Source organism: Sarcophilus harrisii, chromosome 2 (assembly GCF_902635505.1).
Source record: "Sarcophilus harrisii chromosome 2, mSarHar1.11, whole genome shotgun sequence".
Classification (NCBI taxonomy): Eukaryota; Metazoa; Chordata; class Mammalia; order Dasyuromorphia; family Dasyuridae; genus Sarcophilus; species Sarcophilus harrisii.
This window is the reverse complement of record NC_045427.1, coordinates 351,687,109-351,708,296: the sequence shown is the minus strand read 5'-3', so window position 1 is coordinate 351,708,296 and position 21,188 is coordinate 351,687,109. Positions and strand designations below refer to the sequence as shown.

At 32.1% G+C, this 21,188-nt stretch overlaps 1 protein-coding gene across 3 annotated transcripts in view; it reads left to right on the top strand.

The window, feature by feature from the left end:
• Positions 1-21,188, top strand: part of AFF4 (AF4/FMR2 family member 4) — a 72,066-nt gene that overhangs the window by 32,936 nt on the left and 17,942 nt on the right. For all 3 annotated transcript variants that reach the window (XM_031953121.1, XM_012549851.3, XM_031953120.1), the window contains 9 exons: positions 2,134-2,946; positions 4,500-4,544; positions 5,453-5,539; positions 9,525-9,558; positions 11,103-11,151; positions 17,169-17,223; positions 18,670-18,707; positions 19,053-19,215; positions 20,020-20,937. In XM_031953121.1, coding sequence (XP_031808981.1) covers positions 2,134-2,946; positions 4,500-4,544; positions 5,453-5,539; positions 9,525-9,558; positions 11,103-11,151; positions 17,169-17,223; positions 18,670-18,707; positions 19,053-19,215; positions 20,020-20,937 — 2,202 coding nt within the window. The remainder of the gene's footprint in view (positions 1-2,133; positions 2,947-4,499; positions 4,545-5,452; positions 5,540-9,524; positions 9,559-11,102; positions 11,152-17,168; positions 17,224-18,669; positions 18,708-19,052; positions 19,216-20,019; positions 20,938-21,188) is intronic.

Genomic DNA, 21,188 nt, shown 5'->3' with positions numbered 1-21,188 from the left:
TTTGGTTCATTGTTGTACCTTCTGCTTTGTCACTAATTGGCTGTGTGTAAGGAATTGAATAAATTCCCTAAAATCTGGAACTGATTTTCCTTATCTCTAAAGTGATTTAGTTGGGCTAGATGATCTTTAATGGCCATTAACACTCTAAAACTTCCAACTTTTGTATTTTTATTTTAATTTGCAAATACATTTTATTGCTGCATTTTTTAATTGCTTCACAATAAATGTGGTATTATATCACATTTTTGGTCAAAACAGTTGCATGAATCAATGTTTTCATTAATATTTGTAGCATATTGATAATTGGAACATGTTTCAGTCATTGTACCTTAAGATTTTCTAATTTTTCTAATTTCTAAACTAGTTTTCTAAATTTCAAGGTTCAATGATTTAAGAAACTTACTAAGAAAACAGTAAATTTATTAAAGGTATCAATGGGAATGTGACAAATTTTCATCTTGTTCTAAGTAGTTGCTCCCCTTAATTTTTCTGCTGAATTTCTTAGATCAAAATTAACAGTCCTTTTTGGCATTTTACTTATAATATATACAACATTGATCAGTGCTATCCTTGCTAAAATTCTGACTTTTTAAAATTTTGAGAAACTTGAAATATCCTTTATTGTTGGTTAGAGGTCCTTTAATTGCTTTTGGTCTATTTTGTGACTGATTTCAAATCTATGAAACTGTATACATTCATCGTATAATAGCAATAGTAATACTAAGATGACAAGGATTTCTTTTCTTGATTTCTCTAGCAAACAGAGAAGAAAATTTGGCATTTAAAAATCCAAAAGCAATATACTTCACCAGAGGAGTTTTTTGCAGGTTTTTCTAAATTTCATCTAGATTTATTGATATAACGATTTATGTTGCATAAATAAATGTTTTTCCCCACAAAATGATGTATGTGGGCAAGAGCCAGGGAGAGGAAAAGGCAGGAGAATAATTTTGAATAAAATTTTTAAAAGTATTAAACTAAAACAAAAAGGTCTGAGAACAATTTATCGTAGAAACAGTTTAAAGAGATATGCATTTGTTTCTCTCAAATTTTACTTACTGGCAGTTATTTTTTAAAAACTCTGAAATCATTACTGATGAGTGCCAGTACTTTGTGTTCCTTTTGGTAGTGAGATAGTGTTAATTCTGTTTGGACAGTAACTAAAAAAAAATTTTTACTTTCTATGAAGTATATCAGAGATACAAATGTATTAGACTGACCAATTGCCTTTTATTTGTTTTGGTTTTGTTTTCTTACCTTAAGTACATTTGTACATTATTGATACTAAAACTTTACTGTATTTTAAAATTAAATATAGGATGACCAGAATTAATATTTTAAATTATCTTTATGTTTTTTAAATTTGTGGTTTTTTAACTTAACTGTTACTATTGTAGGGTTTGAATAAGAAATAAGGTCTGATACACTAAATTTTATTCATAAATTTAGCCTGGGGTACCAGGGAACATGACATTCTTAGGGCTGTTTTCATTAGCATTCAAAATATGAACATTGACCAACTGACTAACCTGAAGCTTTGTTGAATTGGGAAAATATTCCAGTTGTAACTTGAACCTGAATATTGAATATTAAGGAACATAATTGGGAATATACTAACAGAATATGAGCATGGGCTATTTGATTGGCCTAGAGCTTTGATAAGTTAGAGAATATTAAAGTTTGATGTTTCTGGCTCCCTGATACACGGTTTTCCCCCCAACTACTTTATCAGCAAATGATTAGAGGAAGAGACAAAGCTAGATTGCATTTGAAAATATTATATGGTGTTTTCATTAGTTTTCCAAACTGTTTGCTGCCACTAAAACTACCTCTTTAACCACCAAGGTTTTCTAGCTCCAGCAAAAAAATTCATATCACTGAAATTTTTATCCTTTTCTAATCTTCCTTCCTATTAAATTTTAGAGCTTTTAAAATCTTAGTGACATAAAATATTTGAATGTAAAAATATATTCTTAGAAGAGTCAACTTTTCTTTATGTAATGTAATTGGGCTTTGCTTTTATAGTGTCTGGCTTTTGTCAAAGTTAGATTAAACAAATTTTCCTGTTTAGTTAGAAAATAATTTTAATTATACACTTTATTGTAATTTCATGTCATTTTGTTCTTTGTGTAGACTAGCAAAGAAGACAAATTATCTAGTCGTATTCAGAGCATGCTTGGAAACTATGATGACTCCTACGAAATGAAGGATTTTATAGGAGACAGATCTCTACAAAAGCTTGTTGCAATCCCCAAACCTACCATACCATCAACAGCAGATGAAAAACCAAATCCAAGTTTCTTTAGTGAACACAGACATGGTAGCTCTCATCAGAGCAGCAAATGGACACCTGTAGGGCCAGCACCTAGCACTTCTTCACAGTCACAGAAACGGTCTTCAGGTTTACAGAGTGGACACACTAGCCAACGGACCAGTGGAAGCAGCAGTAACAGCACTAGTGGTGTTGGTCAGAGGCATGATCGTGAATCATACAGTAGTACTGGTGGTGGTAGTAGCCGTAAAAAAAGCCAGCACGGAACAGAACACTCCAAATCTCGTTCTTCCAGTCCTGGAAAACCACCTGCTGTTTCTTCATTAAGCTCTAGTCATTCCAGACCTCATGGGAATGATCACCACAGCAAGGAGCAGCGTTCTAAATCACCACGGGACCCAGATGCAACTTGGGACTCACCTTCTCGTGTTCCTTCATTTTCAAGTGGGCAACACTCCAGCCAGTCTTTTCCACCTTCATTAATGTCAAAGTCAAATTCAATGTTACAGAAACCTACTGCCTATGTAAGACCCATGGATGGACAGGAGTCCATGGAACCAAAGCTAACCTCTGAGCACTACAGCAGCCAATCTCATAGCAACAACATGAGTGAGCTGAAGCCTAGTAGCAAAGCACATCTTACCAAACTGAAAATACCTTCTCAACCATTAGATGTAAGTTTATTATTTACTTAAAGAAATTTGACTTAAGGTAGATGATAGAAGTATATTTTTAGAACTAGAAGAACCTTTCATTTTTGAGTTGAGGTAAAGGGATCTTATGCAAAAAGTTTAGCTACTCATTTTGGGAATACTACTGATCCTAAACTAAATATTTGGGTTTTTGGCAGCAAGAAGTGTTGCATTTTGCTGAATTCTATAGGAAATAGCCCTGTCTAGCTGGGAAAACTGTGATGAAGTGGTAACCATGATTCATTAATAACAGATCTTTTTTCCCTTTTAAATTATATAGATTATATATTATATTTGTACCTGTTCTCATTTATATGCTAGATTTACATATTCTAAAGATAAATATCAGGGCTCTCACTACATACCTCAAAACTATAGAAACAACATTATTAAAGATGCGTATAAAAACTTTTTTTAACAAAATTTTTCTTATGTTTTTTCCAAATACATGCAAAGATAGTTTTCAGCATTCATCTTTGCAAAATCTTGTGTTCCAAATTTTTCTCCCTTTCTCTTCCCCTCCCACCAACCTAAGACAATAAGCAATCCGATAAAGGAGACATTTTAAATTCAAAGTTATTTGTATAGTAATGACAGTTCCAAAATATTCTTCAAAGTTGTTACAGGGATGAACCACAATATTAATAAAATGGTCAATTTTTAGGTTTTCAGGAAAGTTTTAGTACCCAGAAATTGAAAGTATAAAATTTAATTAAATTTGTATTTGAAACAACTATTTATTAAGTAATTGTAAAGATTAAGATCAAAAGAGATGAGAGAATGTGCCTTCTCTTTAATAAAGAGGTGGGTTACTATGAGTGTAGAACATTGCATATAAAATAGATTTCCTCATAAAAGGCTTTTGGAACATACTTCATTGTCAGACTCACTTGATTTGTTGCTTAGTTTTTCTAAATAACTTTTCCACTTCATTTGCAAAAGGGGTGTTTCTTTAAATAAAAGGAATTCACAGGGAGGTATTCAAAACTGAAGGTGATCTTAAAACAAAAAAAGAGCAGGTTTTGTTTGTTTTTTATCCCAGCTTGTTCATTAAATACTATAAAAGGAAAGCTCCATTTATAATTTTAGTGATCTCTTTCCTGGTTGATAACATTTATTTTTCAACTTCCATTTTTACTATTTTCCTCTAAAATAATGTTTGTTGATTTATATGTAATGACTTTAAAATTTGCAAAGATTAAAATTATTTTGCTTTTGTAATCTATATCTCTTGGTTAATTACAAATTTTCCCTAAAACCATAGATCCAAAAAGTACTTTATTTCATCCTGTAGGGTTTTTTTTTATCATCTGCTTTTTTACATCAAGATCAACTTTACTTTTGGAGCTTATTTTGCTTATGCTGTACATTGTGGTAGCTAAGCTTTATGTTATCCAAAAAAGTATTTTCCTCAAGATGATAATGTTAAATGGTGTTTTATTTGAATGTGTTTTTTGTCTTGTTCCTTTCCTCACTTGTTGAGTATTATTTAATATGTTCAAATGAAAAATCATCAGCAATCTTCCTTTTTTTAGGCATCTGCATCTGGTGATGTAAGCTGTGTGGATGAAATTCTTAAAGTAAGTCATCTGATTATTTTAGCTTGTGAAAATTATTTATGATTTTGGCTAAGATCAATTACAGTAATAGATTTTTGTCAACGTTGACATCCTTGTTTACCATCAGATGGTTTGTTTTAATTACATTGTTAGGAGTACTTAACTCCTAATAATAAGTGGAAACTTTACACTTTCCAAAAGAAACCTTCAAATTGACAGTTTTGAAAGCAGGAATAAGCACAAATTGTCACTTGACAAGTACAACAGATAGTGTTTTTGAGGTGTAGATATGGTCCTAATGCTTTGCTAATCATTTAATTTGAGAATAGCATTAAAATCTAATCAAAATAAGTTCATGGCCAGGAATTACATTCCTGGGCTGTGGGTACTAGTTGTTACTTAGCTTCCTTTTTTTTTTTTTTTCCCCCCTCCTGAGACAATTGGGATTAAGTGACTTACTCAGAGTCACACTAGTAGGAAGTATTAAGTGTCTGAGGTCAAACTTGAACTTGGGTCCTCCTGACTTCAGAGCTGGTGCTCTCTCCATGGTACCACTTCGCTTCTTTTATTTAGCAAGTAAAGTCTTTCTTAATTAGCCCACCGTGATTTTGTAGAAGGATTTTTTGCTTATACCACTCATTTGACCTTGGACTTACACATAAACATTAGTCTTATTTAAAATCTTCATTTGCTTGACCTCTTGAACTAGGATATAGATATGAGGTTGTGTATTTTATTACTGTTCATCTTTATAATGTTTTGCACATAATAAAGAGATATTTGTTGGATAACTAGATGTATTTTCTAATTTGGACATGTGCAAGTACACGCAACAATTATAGAAAAAGTTATGACAAAAATATTGCTTTTGGTGGTTTGGTTTTTTTATATTTGACTTGGTTGTAAATAATTATAATAATTCATTTTAGGAGATGACCCATTCCTGGCCACCCCCCTTAACTGCAATTCATACACCATGCAAAACAGAGCCTTCTAAATTTCCTTTTCCAACTAAAGTGAGTAAACAAAATTACTTTCATGCTATAAACAATTTCTAAATGACTTTAGTAAAGTTATAAAGATATATAAATGTGGCTTATTCAGTTCTGAAAATAAATTTTGGACTCATAAGTTAGCATTAATGACTCCTGCATGCTTAGTCTTCTTAATAATTGTTTTTTTATAGAACACAATTCTATTTCTTTTCTTTGTCTTCACTTTCATCTGTTCCAGTTTTTTGCCATCTACTGAAACTGAAAGTTCTGAAAATCAAGCATTTTTTCTGTGCTACTAATAACGTTGGCATTTTTTTTTTTTTTTTACCCCAAATACATTTCTTTAGATAGCTGTGTATTTGGGATAATTTAATGTTTGGGATCATTCAAGGAATCAGAAATATAATAAACACAAAATTCCATATCACATATCAACTTTTCTGAAATGTTTCTTGCCATTCAAATTCACTTGTTTTGCTGAGCATAAACTACAGGAATGGTGGGAAATGAGGGTAAGATTTCTGGTTAGAACAAGGCCTTAGACAGAGCTTTATGTGCCAAGCTGAGGAATTTGTATTTTATCCTAGTGGCAGAAAGAAGCTAGAGCTACTGAAGATTTTTGAGCAGGAGAGTAACATGGATCCAAACAGTGTTTTAAGATTATTTTGACAGCTATAACTAAAACCAGGGCAACCAGTGGGTTGTAGAGAGAAGGGAACATTATTAATCCCCTTCCTTGTTCCAGGCACTATGCTCAGCACCTTATAAATATTATTTCATTTGATCCTCACAACAACCCATACTAGTTTTCCCATTGTATATTTAAGAAAACTGAAGAAGATAGAGATTAAAAGTTACTTTGCTAAAATCACAGATAGCTTATGAGGTTAAATTTGAACTCAGATTTTCTAGGCCTAGAGCTCTACGCCCTGAGCCACCTAGTGCCACTATGGGAAGAGTTAAGGGAGAGGAAAATATGATAAATTGGAATGTGTTTACAGACTTGGAGGTGGGGAGGAATAGTGCCCTCTACAGGAGAGATGTTTCTCCACAAGGGAGAAGTGGAGAACCAAAGTATGGTGAAATGATTTTAATTTTGACGTGTCAAGTTTTGAGATGTTAAAGGGGTGCCCAATATGCAGTTAGAAATTCAAGATTCAAGTTTAGGAGAGAGATTTAGGACTTTACACATGTAGCTTTAAAAATCATTTGAAAAACGCTGCTTACTGATGTGAGAGAAAATAAGGAAGAAAAAAGGCCTAGAATTGAGCTTCAGCAAAAAAAAAAAAAAAAAAAAATCCCAAAAATCAAAAGATAGTAGATACTTAGTAAATGCTGGTTGACTTGGGAATATGAACAAAAGATGTATACCTATAAAGAATTTTTTATTACTGTATCAAATAGAACCAGCAAAATAGAGCATGCATGAGATTTACAACTGAAAGAACAAAAAATAAATTGAAAATATATACTATATATTTATAATATCCAAACTTTTCCCCAAAGAAGAGAAATAAAATATATTCTTATTTCTTAATTTTTCATAAGAAATTAAAATATATTCTTAATGTCTTATTTACAGAAGTAGGATCTTAAAGGGTTGTGAAACTGCTTATATTGGTAAGCTAGGTTGATGTATTGGTTAGTTTTACTGAACTTTTTTCTTTTTTAAGGGACAAATTTCTGAAGAGTGGAGAAAAATATTAGGGAAAATAAGTTAATTTGAAAACAAAAGACAATTGAAAAAATTTTAAAAATACTTGCCAAAAATTGAGAGCAATGAGCACTTGAGAGAAAAACTTTAAAATTACATCACAGATAACGAAGGCAATACTATATAACATTTTTGACGTGACTAATGTAGTCCTTAGTGGCAGATTTATATTTTTGTACACTTATATTAATGAAAGAGAAGACTAATGAATCAAAAAATTGGGCTAAGTTCCAATGGTCTTCTGGTGAAGAGAGTCATCTGTACCCAGAGAGAGGACTATGGGGACTGAGTGTGGAAACAACATTTTCATTTTTTTTCCTTTTTGATCTGATTTTTCTTGTGTAACATGGTAATTGTGGAAATATATATAGAAAAATTGAATATGTTTTAACATATTAGATTACTTGACCTCTGGAAGAGAGGATGGGGAGAAGGGTGGGAAAAGTTTTTTTGGAACACAAGATTTTGTGCAAGAGTGAATGTTAAAAATTATGCATGTGTTTTAAAAATAAAAAGCTTTAAACAAAAAAAAAATTGGGCTAAAAAGAAATCAATTACAAAGAGAATTACAATTCTCTTCATAGAGAAATACAATTTAACAGATTTGATTTTTTTTAATTGAAATAATAAAGTAAAAATTGAGTTTTTGAAAATATATAAATTGATTAAATGTAAATTACTCAGAAGAACAAATTTAAAAATTAATGAGAAAAGAGAAATTATAGTAATTGGACAATTAATAAATTACAGGCTATTACTAGAAATCTAAGTGACATAGATGAATATCTACAGAAATATAAAATTAGAGCAAAATTTAAAAATAACCCAAATAACCTGCCACTTTGAATATGATAAATCACTTAACATTTTTAGACCATGATGTTGTCATCCATAAAATAAAGGAATTGGACTAGATGACCTGAAGATCCAACTAAGATTTCCAAGATTAATACTGCACATTAACTGTTACAGAAGAAAATGCTTTTATGACTAATATTGAACTTATTAGTAAATTCTATCAAGCATTTAGAGGATAAAAACAAAATAGCTTTCAAAAAACAGAGAAAAGCCAGAATCTAGAAAGAAATTTCTTCTATGGAACATAGGTGATCTTGATATTCAAACTACAGCATCTCAGAGAACAAGTACTCTATACTAATATCACTAATAATCATTGATGTAAAATGGAGTTTTTATATGTCAATTTAAATAGAATGTTGGCAGATTTTAGCAATCTATTCCAGAGGTTTTTCTTCTTTTTCTTTTTAAATTTTATCATCTGTTTAATTTATCATTTCCTACTTCTCCTTTCACAAACAAAATCTTAGGAACACAAAAGCTTCTTATATCTATAAAATTCACTTCCTAATTATATTTCACTTTTCAAGCCATTAGTTTGGCACCAAATTCCACCACCTTACTGAAATTATTCTCTCTAAAGTGAAAAATGATCTCTTCAATCCCAGGGCTAATGGTATTTTCTAATTCTCATTCTTCTTGTCCTTTTTTGCAGCTTTGAAACTCATTGAGTAGCCTCTTGTTACTCTCTCTTCTCTTGAATTCCAAGATACTACTTTCATTTTTCTTACTGCTATTCTAACTGCTGCTTCTTAGTTTCAGTTGCTGTTTCTCTGTGTTACTCTTTAATCATAAGTGTACCTAAAAGATCTTATTCTGTTTTCTCATCCCCCAAATAATGTTATATGGAGCTGGGTTTATGGAAATACAGGGATTTGGAGGGGACTCTTGACACTATAAGCTATGGAGTTATTCTTTGTGGTGGGAGACATACAGTGTAGCAAAGTACCATGTTAAATTCTTTTTGATGACAACATTCAAACTTCTGTGAATTCTATAAATATTTAGACCAATATATTTTGCTGTAATGGTTTTAATTAAGAAAATATGTTTTGACCGTGTTAGCGTAAGAAACCACTCATTTTCCATTGAAGGTAATGTGAGTTAAGACAGGAGCAACATTGTAATATGTAATGTTAGTGACTAGTAAAGAAAGAAGAGCACATTTAAATAATTCAGAATGTTGCCTTTTGGCAAAGGAAAAGTTCATAATTGGCCATGAAGTTGCGTTGGCTAATAATCTGAAATAGTTGGGTGAACAGAATATTATAAATGATTAATTTTTTTACCTTATTATATAACTATAAAAACATAATAGTACTCCCAGATAAGTTATCTGGAACAAGGCAGTTTGGTTTGAAGTCAGTTTCTCAAATGAATATTTCAATTTTCTTTTGAGATTACTGTAATATAATTTTCTTTTTGCATTTTTAGGAATCTCAGTCAAATTTTGGCTCTGGAGAACAGAGTAAGTATTTCTGTTATTTTGGTTCTCAAATTATACAGACAATAATGTGTATTTTGTGCTTTGAGTTGTTGACACATAAGACCTAGGCCTTCCCCTAATATAATAATCATTTAATCTTGTAAGAGTGATAAACATATACACAGAAAAAATATAATGCAAGTTAAATTATAAGGGAGTTAGAGTAGTATGAAAGATATGGGGGTGGCATGGGGGAATCAAGAATGAGTTCATACCTAGAAAGTTACTCCTTGAATAAGCTGTCTAGTTAGTTTCCTTTGTAAAATCAAGTACCCTTTAAGATATGCCTATTTTGTTTTTTATCTTTTAGTTAATGAGTTGCTTTATAATAAGATATTTGGAATACTTATTTTTACTTACAAAGCTAAATTTCTTAGGTCACTATTGACCTCAGTTAACATATTCATCATGTTCAAATAAATTTCTGACCCATAAATCAACATGAAAGATTCCCAAGCTATGCTTAACAGAAAATACATAAATGGATTTTGTGTATCTCTAATCATCTTTTCCTAACTATGAAAACAATGTAAGACTTTGCTGGAAAATTCCCAGAAGTTTTTAGTACCCCTTTTCCCCCTTCCATCTTAAGCTTTTTCCCAGCTTTTTCCTATATCTGTCCATATTTCAAAATTGTTCTCAGGATTCTAAATTACACTAGCAGTTGCCACTACCAACATTAGATTTTTACCTATTGTTAGAGGAAAAAGAGGTTTATTTACACCCAGACCAAGATCTTTAGATAGACTGTGGTACCCTAAAAACACCATTGCATGGTGATTGTATTTGCTAAGCAAAATATATAAAGATATGTAGCTGAGGATACTGTCAGTGAGTGAAGATTTTATATCATAAAATCTTAGAGTTGGAAGGAAACTCAGCCATTTAATTTGATCCTTCCCATTTTACAAATGAGAAAACTGAAGACCACAGTGAGGAAGAGACTTGCCCCATATTCATAGAGCTTGTGATTGGAGAAACAAAGTTTTGAACTGGGGTGCTCTCATTCCATTTATAATGAGCTCCCTAAAATGAACTGCCTTCCAGATATTGACCTTTTTGTTTAGGATTAAGGGCACAAGGTGCAAAATATTGAATTGGTGTGAATTCCATTGTGGCCTGATACCATGAGCAATAACTATTCCATTAAGTACAATCAGTGATTTATTTGGGGTTGTATTTTCAGACATGGAATTACATAACTATAATACTGATTTAGACTTAATTCTACTAAAATTCAGTAGTCATTTTAAACTTTTTAGTTAAACATTGCAAACTAATCTCACTTTACATTCATAGTTAAAGATGCTTTTCTTGATATTGAAAGTTACTGATATTTTGTCAAAAAGGATTTTTTTTTTCTGTTACTATTCACTGATATAGCAAAACAGGGTAGTCTAAGAAAACTGAGGTTGTCTCGAGTCAGCTGTATTACCATTTAAATCCTCTCAGTTATTCTCATTAAATGTTATTACAGTTGTTTCTCAAATTGTTAGTTACTTATTTGACTCATCTCTTTATTCTAGAAAGATACAATCCTTCATCTAAAACTTCAAATGGGCATCAGTCCAAATCGTAAGTTAATTTCATAATTATTTTTAGTTTTTAGAATTCCTTTGTTTAGAGCTTATTAATCTAAATAGTTTGAGAGTTTAGGACAAAATTTTAGAAATGTTATCTTTTTAGATTTGGAATAATTTTTCTTAATTTTATTTGTGATTGTATAGTAAGTATTAAAATGTCCTTTAAAAGTATGATCAATGCTTATAAAACCTATGAGCCAACTGATGATGTTTTAGTATACAACAGAGAAAGAAAAAGAGAGAGGGAGACTGACTAAAAATGTTCTACTGATCATTTATTGAACCTGATTAAGACAGGAGAGACTTAATCAGTGTAATTCATCATTGCTGCAGAACAGCTCATAATCACATTTGTATTTATCATAGGCCTTTTTTAATCATCTTCATGTATGAAGAGTTTTGAGTTCTATCATATACATAACATGCTGAACATATGTATTAAGATTTTTAGCAGTCTAGTCAAAAAAGTGTTAAACATTTGATATACAGGCATGAAGAAAATTGATACTGAATATAATTATAAAACATGCTCTGTACCAAATGTTTAGGGAACTTGGATGAAGAAGTCAGGAAATTTTCTTAAAGCTGTCTTGGAACTCAAAGCAATATAATACACTAAGAAGAAGGTCATTCAGACAATTTGTCTCATTTTTATGCTCAAATCTAGCCATCAAGGAAGTACTGTTTAGTTGGCATGATGAATAAGGCTCTGAACTGAGATCAGATTTACCAATACAGGTGTGAAAAGAAGTGTAAATAATCATAATAAAAGAATTCTTTTCCCATTGACTGTTTATTGAAATATAATCCCAGGAACAGAAACCATTACAAAATGAGAATTCTGGTAAATGAAGCCTTCAATTCAGTAAACATTTATTGAGGAACTATACTACATGCCAGGGATACAAAGACATAAATGAAATGTGAATGAGGGAGAACAGAAACAACTAGAGAGATTAGTAAAGATCTTTAGCTAGAGGTAAAAAAGGAAGTGTTCCGTTTAAGTAGATAGGGTCATGTAAAGACATACAAAAACAGCAAGTATATGTTGTATTGGAACATAAAATATATGTTTACGAATTAATTGGAAATCATTTTGGAAATATAGTGTAGATCCATGTTATGAAGGGCTTTAAATACCAAAGACAAGAAGTTGCGTTTTATTTTAGGGAGGTACTGACATGATTATACCTGTGTTTTAGAAATGTACTTTGACAGTTGTGAGAGGACAAACTAGAGAGGGGGGATATGCAGACCAATTAAGAAGCTATTGCAGTAGTCCAAGTAGAGAGGTTGTGAAGATGTGAACTTGCAGCATAAATTTATAAGAGGAAAGAAGGGGATAGATATCAGAGGTAGAATCTAGAAGATTTGAGAGCAGATTGATTATGAATGGGGAAGGATAGAGAAGAGTTGGTAATTGTTCTCATTGTTGCCTACCTAGGTGATATAAAATAATTGAGATTCCCTTACTTTTGGAACCCTGTTCTTCACAAATGCAATGACCACTCTGCTGTCTTTGCTTCCCTTAAATTTTAAATGTTGAAAGAGTTTAAATATTTGACTAATCTTTTCATTTTTCCTCACATACTTGAGTATGGAAGTACTTTTGTTTTATTGGTTGTCATGGCCAGTCTACTAGCTTTCTATATTTAAATAAGTTGTTTTGGACCTTGGACAGCAGAAATGTTACAGAAACATACATCAGCAATGACAATGGCAGAACAGGGAAATGGAGGAGGGGGGAGTACTATAAATGGTGTGGATTTTTAGCATGGTCTACAAACATTAATTTAACCCTTATTACTCTAAATATTAGATCTTTAGCAAATAAGAAACAATTTCTGGTTTTTTTTTTTTAAATATTGTTGCTATAAATGAAACCAGAAAATATAAAAAATGTTACAACTAAACAGAAGGATAACTCAAAAGATTCTCCGTGGAGACATTCTTTGTGACCAAAAAATCCCTTGTTATATATCAAGAATATTGTCCAGATATGTTAGTAAATGTGAAAATCAAATCCACTATTCATTTCCTGAAAGAAGAATGCTACTTCCAAAATCCAGAACTAAAATTTTTAAAATAATATAAGCAGCCAGAAAAAGAATTTTATCAAGAAACCACAATTTAGATTGTTCAAAATTTATCAACTTTCACTGAAATGAAGTGTTAAATATGAAATTAGATATTCTCAAAGACAAAAGTCTACAATCAGGAATAACTTATCCAGGAAAATTTAGTTGCTCTATAAGGAAAAAAGAAACAACTTCAGTAAAATAGAGAATTTTTCAAATATTCCTGGTGAAGCTACGCCCAGAGAAAGAACTCTGGAAGATGACTAAAAACCATTACAGTGAATTCCCAGTCCCCATATTTATGCCCACCTGCATTTTTGATTTCCTTCACAAGCTAATTGTACAATATTTCAGAGTCTGATTCTTTTTGTACAGCAAAATAACGGTTTGGTCATGTATACTTATTGTGTATCTAATTTATATTTAAATATATTTAACATCTACTGGTCATTCTGCCATCTAGGAGAGGGAATGGGGAGTAGGAGGTGAAAAATTGGAACAAGAGGTTTGGCAATTGTTAATGCTGTAAAGTTACCCATACATATAACCTGCAAATAAAAGGCTATTAAATAAAATAAAATTTAAAAAAAAAAAACATATTCCTGGTGAGAAGGAAAAAACAACAAACTAGAGCTGAAAAGAAAGTTGGAAGTGTAAATCTGGAAATCAGAGGGGGAAAGATGGCTACAAATAAATAGTCAGAAGGCATTTTATAAAAACTTTACGTTCCAGATGTTAAAAATATTCTTCAAGAATCTTATTATCGCCAGCTAGGTGGGGCAGTGGATAGAGCACCAGCCCTGAAGTCAGGAGGATCTGAATTCAAATATGGTCTCAGACACTTAACACTTCCTGTCTGTGTGACCCTGGACAAGTCAATTAACCCCAATTGCCTCAGGAAAAAAAAAAGAATATCAAGAAAAGCTATACAGGTAGTCATTTGAGACAGACAACCTATAAATAATATTATTAAGTTTTGAAGATTTTATGAGACAAAAAAGAAGGGAAACACTCCATTTGTTCAGGCCCATATCACTTTTTGCTTTGATTATTACAGTGGCTTCTCCCCACTCCTGATCATCTTCCATACTACTTGTGACTTAAGTAATTTTCCTAAGTGCAGATATAACTATGTCATTCCCTTACTTAGTGACTCCATATTGACTCTAGGATAAAATATTATTTCATCTTTGTCATCCCTTTAAAAATATCCTTTTATATATGTTTTTATAATATTCATTCTAGTATAATAGCACATAGATGTAATTTATAAGGATAGGGACTAGATCTGGAATTTCATTAGTATGAAAAAATACTAGAAGAAATTTCTCACAGTGTAGGTGCCAGTTTATCAATAATTAAATATATTCATTTTAGGGGTTCATGCTCAAATTTTTTTTTTTTTTTTTTTTTTTACTGATACTAACCACCAAAAAAAGCATTCACTAACAGGTATATCATCTTCTCTTCTGGACCTCAGTTTCAAAAATTCAAAGAGGTTAGATGACATCCCTGAGGTCACAGATGTGAGTGACAAAGCCTATGTTGAAGTAGACATTTATTCTAAGTATATGAGAAAATTTAATTTAGAAAGAAGAAAAGAAGAATTATAAGACTGCTTACTTGTAAGTTTGCCTGGAATTAGTGAATGCCTTTTTTTTCCCCAGGAAGAATTAAATAACATGGATGTAAACAGTGATCTTCAAACCTCCTCCCCCCCCCCAAAAAAAAAAAAAAGAAAGAAAGAAAGAAAGAAATTGTGACTGAATTTTACCATATGGGAAATAATTTATTAATGTTATTTCTGAATCACTCATTTATATGCAGTGATACCATCAACTAATTAGAGCAAAAGTTAATACCAGTGCCAAGTTAAAATAAAAAAGAAAAGAAAACCTAAATGGAATCCAAACTTATAAATGTCTTGATAACAATAAATATCATGCTTTCTTATAGAAGCATGATCTTATATAATAAAACATTGTAAATAAAGGAAGGCAAAAAAAACCCAAGGAAATTCCCTTAGCCAGAAAACTTTGCTCTGTAAAAGATATAGTAGGTATAGGTCTTTTATAATTATAGATTCATCTGCAATACATAAGTCTATTACTTCCTTAGTGTGCTGATATATTCAGTAAGGAAATGGAAATGAGACTTAAGAAAATGAAGTTAAGCATGTATTGGTCAACCTGCCATCTGGGGGAAGGGGTGGGGGAAAGAAGGGGAAAAGTTGGAACAAAAGCATTTGCAACTGTCAATGCTGAAAAATTACCTATGCATATATCTTGTAAATAAAAAGCTACAATAATAATAGTAATAAAAAGAAAATGAAGTTAAGTGCTATTAGACCAAACCAAGTGCCATGTAAGAAAACTCTCTGCTGGATACAGCATAATTTTGAAAACATTGTCAGAACTGAAAGAGGAAACAGTCATAATGATTGGGGAAAATAATCACTAAAAAGATAGCTGCCTAATAACCCATACAGGAAAATGAAGTAATTATTATAATTAACAAATAGTAGTTTACATATAATTGAGGGAAAATAAAATATTACTAAAAAAATAATTAATAGCTAACACTCATATAGCATTGATGGACAATGTGCTCTATATTACAGTGTTTTCAGTTATTCTGTACTGCTCTTAGATACATCTGTATTTTAATACCATCAGTCTCAAGTGCTGCTTTATGGCTGTAATTCACAGAACACCATAGTATCCAAAAAAATCATTATTGCAATGGAGAGATCATTGGTATTACTATGGCATATTACAGACAGTGATTTGTAAGAAACAAGGTATTTTCCAAGAAATAAGTGTCCAGAAAAGGAGTTAGATTGGTTATTTAGCAGAAATAAGGAATAATAGATGGATAATCAAAGCACTTTACTTTGGTACCCTTTAAATACTGCATATAAATGAGTGATTCAGAAATAACATTAATAAATTATTTCCCATATGGTAAAATTCAGTCACAATTTTTTTCTTTCTTTTTTTTTTTTTTGAGGGGGGTGTTGAAGGGGGTTGAAGATCACTGTTTACATCCATGTTATTTAATTCTTCCTGGGGGAAAAAAAAGGCATTCACTAACTCCAGGCAAAAAACTTAGAAAACTTTGGTACAGGTTAATAAGACCTGTAAGAAAATCTCTAGTATGTGAGGGTAGGATGAGTAATTAATAGTGTATTATCAAATGGAAAGGAATTGCATAGAATGAGGGACTGTTTGATGGATTACATATGGTTAGGGGAAGTACCCATATTAAAGAGAAGTATTGAAGTTTAGAACTATTCAGGAGAATAATTACCAGCTATTGAACACATATCCCTTGGGATTCTTACCTTCATATGTAATTCATCTACAATATGGAACAAAATCCCTTGTTCTTTGCTACAGATTAGATAAATTAGACTATTGATTGGTGAGAATGAACCGTGATTTTTACAAATGATTGAACATATCTGCCTCCAGATTTGGGAGGAAGGAGAAGGAAATCATAGCTAGATGTTTTTCTCAGCTTGTTTTCTCTGTATATGTAATTGTTTTGGGGTAGACTCCCAGTTAGCAGTTGTGGGTAATTCTTGCAAATTGTGGGTATAATTGGTCTAAATAATCTTAAAGGCCCCTTCTGATATCAAGTCTATGAATTTATGAGTATTGTTTTGTATAATACTTTTAACAATTTTACTTCATTGATATTAAGAAGTTCTTGTAGAAAAAATTAGTGATCATAAAAATGGTTGAAATTATTCCTTCTTTCTTATTTCTTAATTCCAGATATGAAACAAACCAGCCAGAATAAGACTTGACTAAATCATTGGTTTCATCATTGAAAATTGATATTAATATAATTGGTAGATATTAAATGTCTAAGCATGCTATTATAGAATATTTTGAAAAACCCTAACCTCTTTTTTTTTTCCCTCTAGTATGTTAAAGGATGATTTAAAACTTAGCAGCAGCGAAGATAGTGATGGAGAGCAGGTAGGTAATTTCAAATCTTGCCAGTATTTAAAAAGTTAAATAACAGATTTTGGTTGTCAATTGTTGTAGTAGAAGTGGTAGTAAGAGGAATCCTTAATGTTTGTATATAGCACCATGTATATCAATTAGCAAGAATTTTACTATGTAGCGAGGTCAGAAAATAAGCATTTATATAGGGTCTGACATATGTCTGGCACTGTGTAGTGCTCTTACTTTTTGACAGTATAGAGTTTTCATACTATGCTGGGGACTTTTGTCTCCTACTATCACTCTCTGTTAAGAACTTTACCCAAATATTATTACCCCATCTGACCAACTATGTGGCAGGCAACTGTGCTATGAGATATAGAGACAAAAATGAAATCTTCTATGCTCTCAAAGAATTTATAGCAATTTTTTTTTTTTTTTTTTTTTTGCTGAGGGATTGAGTGACTTTCCAAGGGTCACATAGCTAGGAAATATTGTGTCTAAGGTCAGATTTGAACTCGGATCCTCCTGACTTCAGGGCTGGTGCTCTAACCACTGTGCCACCTAGCTGTCCCATGATAGTTAATTCTTAATTGTTAAAATAAAGATTAATATTTTTTTAAAAAATTTTTTTTAACTATTGCATTCTGACTGAGGGAAATTCTGGTTTCTTGTCTCTTAACTGGACAAGATTAGCTTGTCTTAAAATGAAATATGGTTTGCTTGATGTTATACTCAAAATAATATGTGAGAATGCATGAATTAGGAGAATTTTTCAGGAAAGAATTAAATGGACTCTCTTGGTTGCTTTCTTAGTGAACATTTCCCTGCTTTTTTATTCTTTGGCAGTATTGGATAAATATGTTCTGCAATTTCTTTTCCTTTCTTCTCATTACCCCCTCCCCAAACAAACAAACAAACATGGAGAACTTAGGGTAATTTGGTCTTCCCTTTACTTTATTAATACATTTTAGTCTCTTATAAAGTTTCCTGATAGTAAGAGCATCTAATGTTTTTTTCCCCCTTAGAATGGGACAAGATTATCCTGAAAAGTTGGGGGTTAACACTTTTAGATCTAACAAAAATGGCCACTTATAATTTTTAAAAAGGCCACCATTCCTTTTAGGGACTAAAACAATCCAAATCTTCACTATCATTACCTGTTTTTTATTTATTTTGGGTCCAGTGGAGTCCAGTCCCTCCTTTTTAGTAGGGATAGTTCTCAGCATGATAAATACACTATTATATTTATGGCAAAATATTCATACAGATGAATTTAATTTTTTGAAGATGCCTTTTTCTACACTGAATCTGTACCAGTTAGGAAGATAATTATGATACAGATTCCTCAGTGAAAGCAAGTATTGGGAATTTATTGCAAAGATAAATTGATAATGCCTTTCATTATGATTTAGCATGTTGATATTCAGTTTGTAGAATAATAAATGTTTTTCATGAATTATTATACTTTAATTATAGGATTGTGATAAAACTGTGCCAAGAAGTACACCGGGAAGGTAGGCATTGATGTGTGTTTGGGATGAAAGTGTGATATAATAATACTTATTTGTTTATGTAATTGCTTGTATGTATAATATGTACATTCTGGGTGTGAGTACATTATAAAATAGCTTCAGAAACCTTTGGATATAAGGACGTAAGTTATGGGGAAGTAGCTTTGGGGCATGGCAGCTTTGCACAAAAACATCTTATTTGATATTTTCAGACAGAAACACTTTACAAAATAGTTAATAATTAGGAAGTGTTTGAACTTTAATGAAATTGTGTTAGTTTAAGAAAGCTATATTCATTTCTTCATTGAGATAAAGTTTAAGTTTTATCTTTTTTTTTTTTTTTTAAAGTAATTCTGAACCTTCACACCACAATAGCGAAGGAGCAGATAATTCCAGGGATGACTCAAGTAGCCATAGTGGATCTGAAAGCAGCTCTGGATCTGATTCGGAGAGTGAAAGTAGTTCCAGTGACAGTGAAGCCAATGAGCCATCACAGAGTGCATCTCCTGAGGTAAGGTGAAGGTAGTCCTTACTCTGACCTGATCTTCATGGGCTACTGAGAGTTAGGATTAATTGGAAGGAGCAAATCTGAAAGTAAGAGTATGAAGAAAAATACTCCGTGCATTTTTGACTATCCAAGCTGAAGTTGTCCACTATAATTACAGGGAAGCTGCATGACAAGGGAAGTAGGAAAATTTTGTAGGTAAAAAAGATAATTATTTTTCCTGTTTCTTGCTATCCTTATTTCTGGTCTAATTTGCTTTATCTACAGCATCCTTGGTTTTTTGAATTGATATTGTAAATCACTTAAAACATAAGGCTTATAACTTCAGTTTGTATAATTTCAGTTTTAAGTCCTCAAGGATATTAGGGCAGGAAATAAGAAAATCTAAATATAATTTTGTTACTAAATTTTATTGAATATGCAGGTGAAGTTTCATCCATTGTGTACAACTTTGATCATGGGATTTTCCGCCACTCGAGGCTATTAAATATTAATTGTTTGTATTCAGTTCAATATTCCTTTTGGACTTTGATGATTAATGGGAATATTGGCCACTTAGAAGCCATATATGGCATTTAGCTTTTCACTAAAGTTATCAGAATTCCAAGTCATGATATTGAATTATTAGGATTGGGGATTGGGAAGGGGAGAAGGGGGAGGTGAAGGGATAGTGTCCTTTCTTCAAACTGCCAATTAATTTCTGAATGGGACCGAGCATTTATACCATACTCTTAATTTAAATCTAATCTCTTTAGGAAGATAAAGAGGAGTAAATTTAATATAGAAATGACATTCTGTTTTCTTTTTCAGCCTGAACCACCACCAACAAATAAATGGCAACTTGATAATTGGTTGAATAAAGTGAATCCACATAAAGTATCACCAGCTTCTTCTGTAGATAGTAATATTCCATCTTCTCAAGGTTATAAAAAAGAAGGTCGGGAACAAGGGCCAGGAAGTGGCTATGTTGAACAAAATGGACCTAAAGAATCCAATTCTTCTACTCCTGGACGAGATTCTAAAACTGTTCAAAAGGGATCAGAGAGTGGTCGTGGGAGACAAAAGTCCCCAGCACAGAGTGATAACACTACACAGCGAAGAACTGTAGGGAAAAAACAACCCAAAAAAACGGAGAAGGCAGGTGTAGAAGAGCCTCGAGGGGGCTTAAAAATAGAAAGTGAAACCCCTGTAGACATGACAACAAGTATGCCCTCTAATAGGCACAAGGCAGCCACAAAAGGCTCAAGAAAACCCAATATAAAAAAGGAGCCCAAATCTTCCCCTAGGTCAACAACAGAAAAAAAGAAATACAAGTCAACAAATAAACCTTCACAAAAATCTAGAGAAATCATAGAAACAGATACTTCATCCTCTGATTCGGATGAAAGTGAGGGCCTTTTTCCTTCTTCACAAACTCCTAAGTATCCTGAAAGCAACAGAACTCCTGTTAAACCCTCCTCAGTAGAGGAGGAAGATAGCTTTTTTCGGCCAAGAATGTTCTCTCCTATGGAAGAGAAGGAACTTCTTTCCCCACTTAGTGATCCTGATGACAGGTATCCACTTATTGTCAAGATTGACCTGAATCTCTTGTCAAGAATACCAGGGAAGCCTTATAAAGAAATGGAGCCCCCCAAAGTAGAAAAGAAAAATGCGCCTGAGAAGCACACAAGAGAGCCTCAAAAACAAGTCTCAGATAAAGGTTCCACCAAGGGGAAGAGGAAACATAAGGTTTGTAAAGCTTATAAGAAAGGCTTTTTCAGTCTTAAGTAATTAAACTAATATGCAGTAACAATTACTAAGCTAATGTCTATGTGATAAAAGTAAGAGATCTAAGTGTCAAAGTAGTAGGTTTGAGTTTCAACAGGAAGAATTTCTAAAACCCGAACTTTGCTATTAAGCATGGTATTCGCTTGCACTGAAAGGTCATTTATATCTGCCTGGCTATAGTTGGAGTGACAGAGAAAAGAAAAGTAAATGGA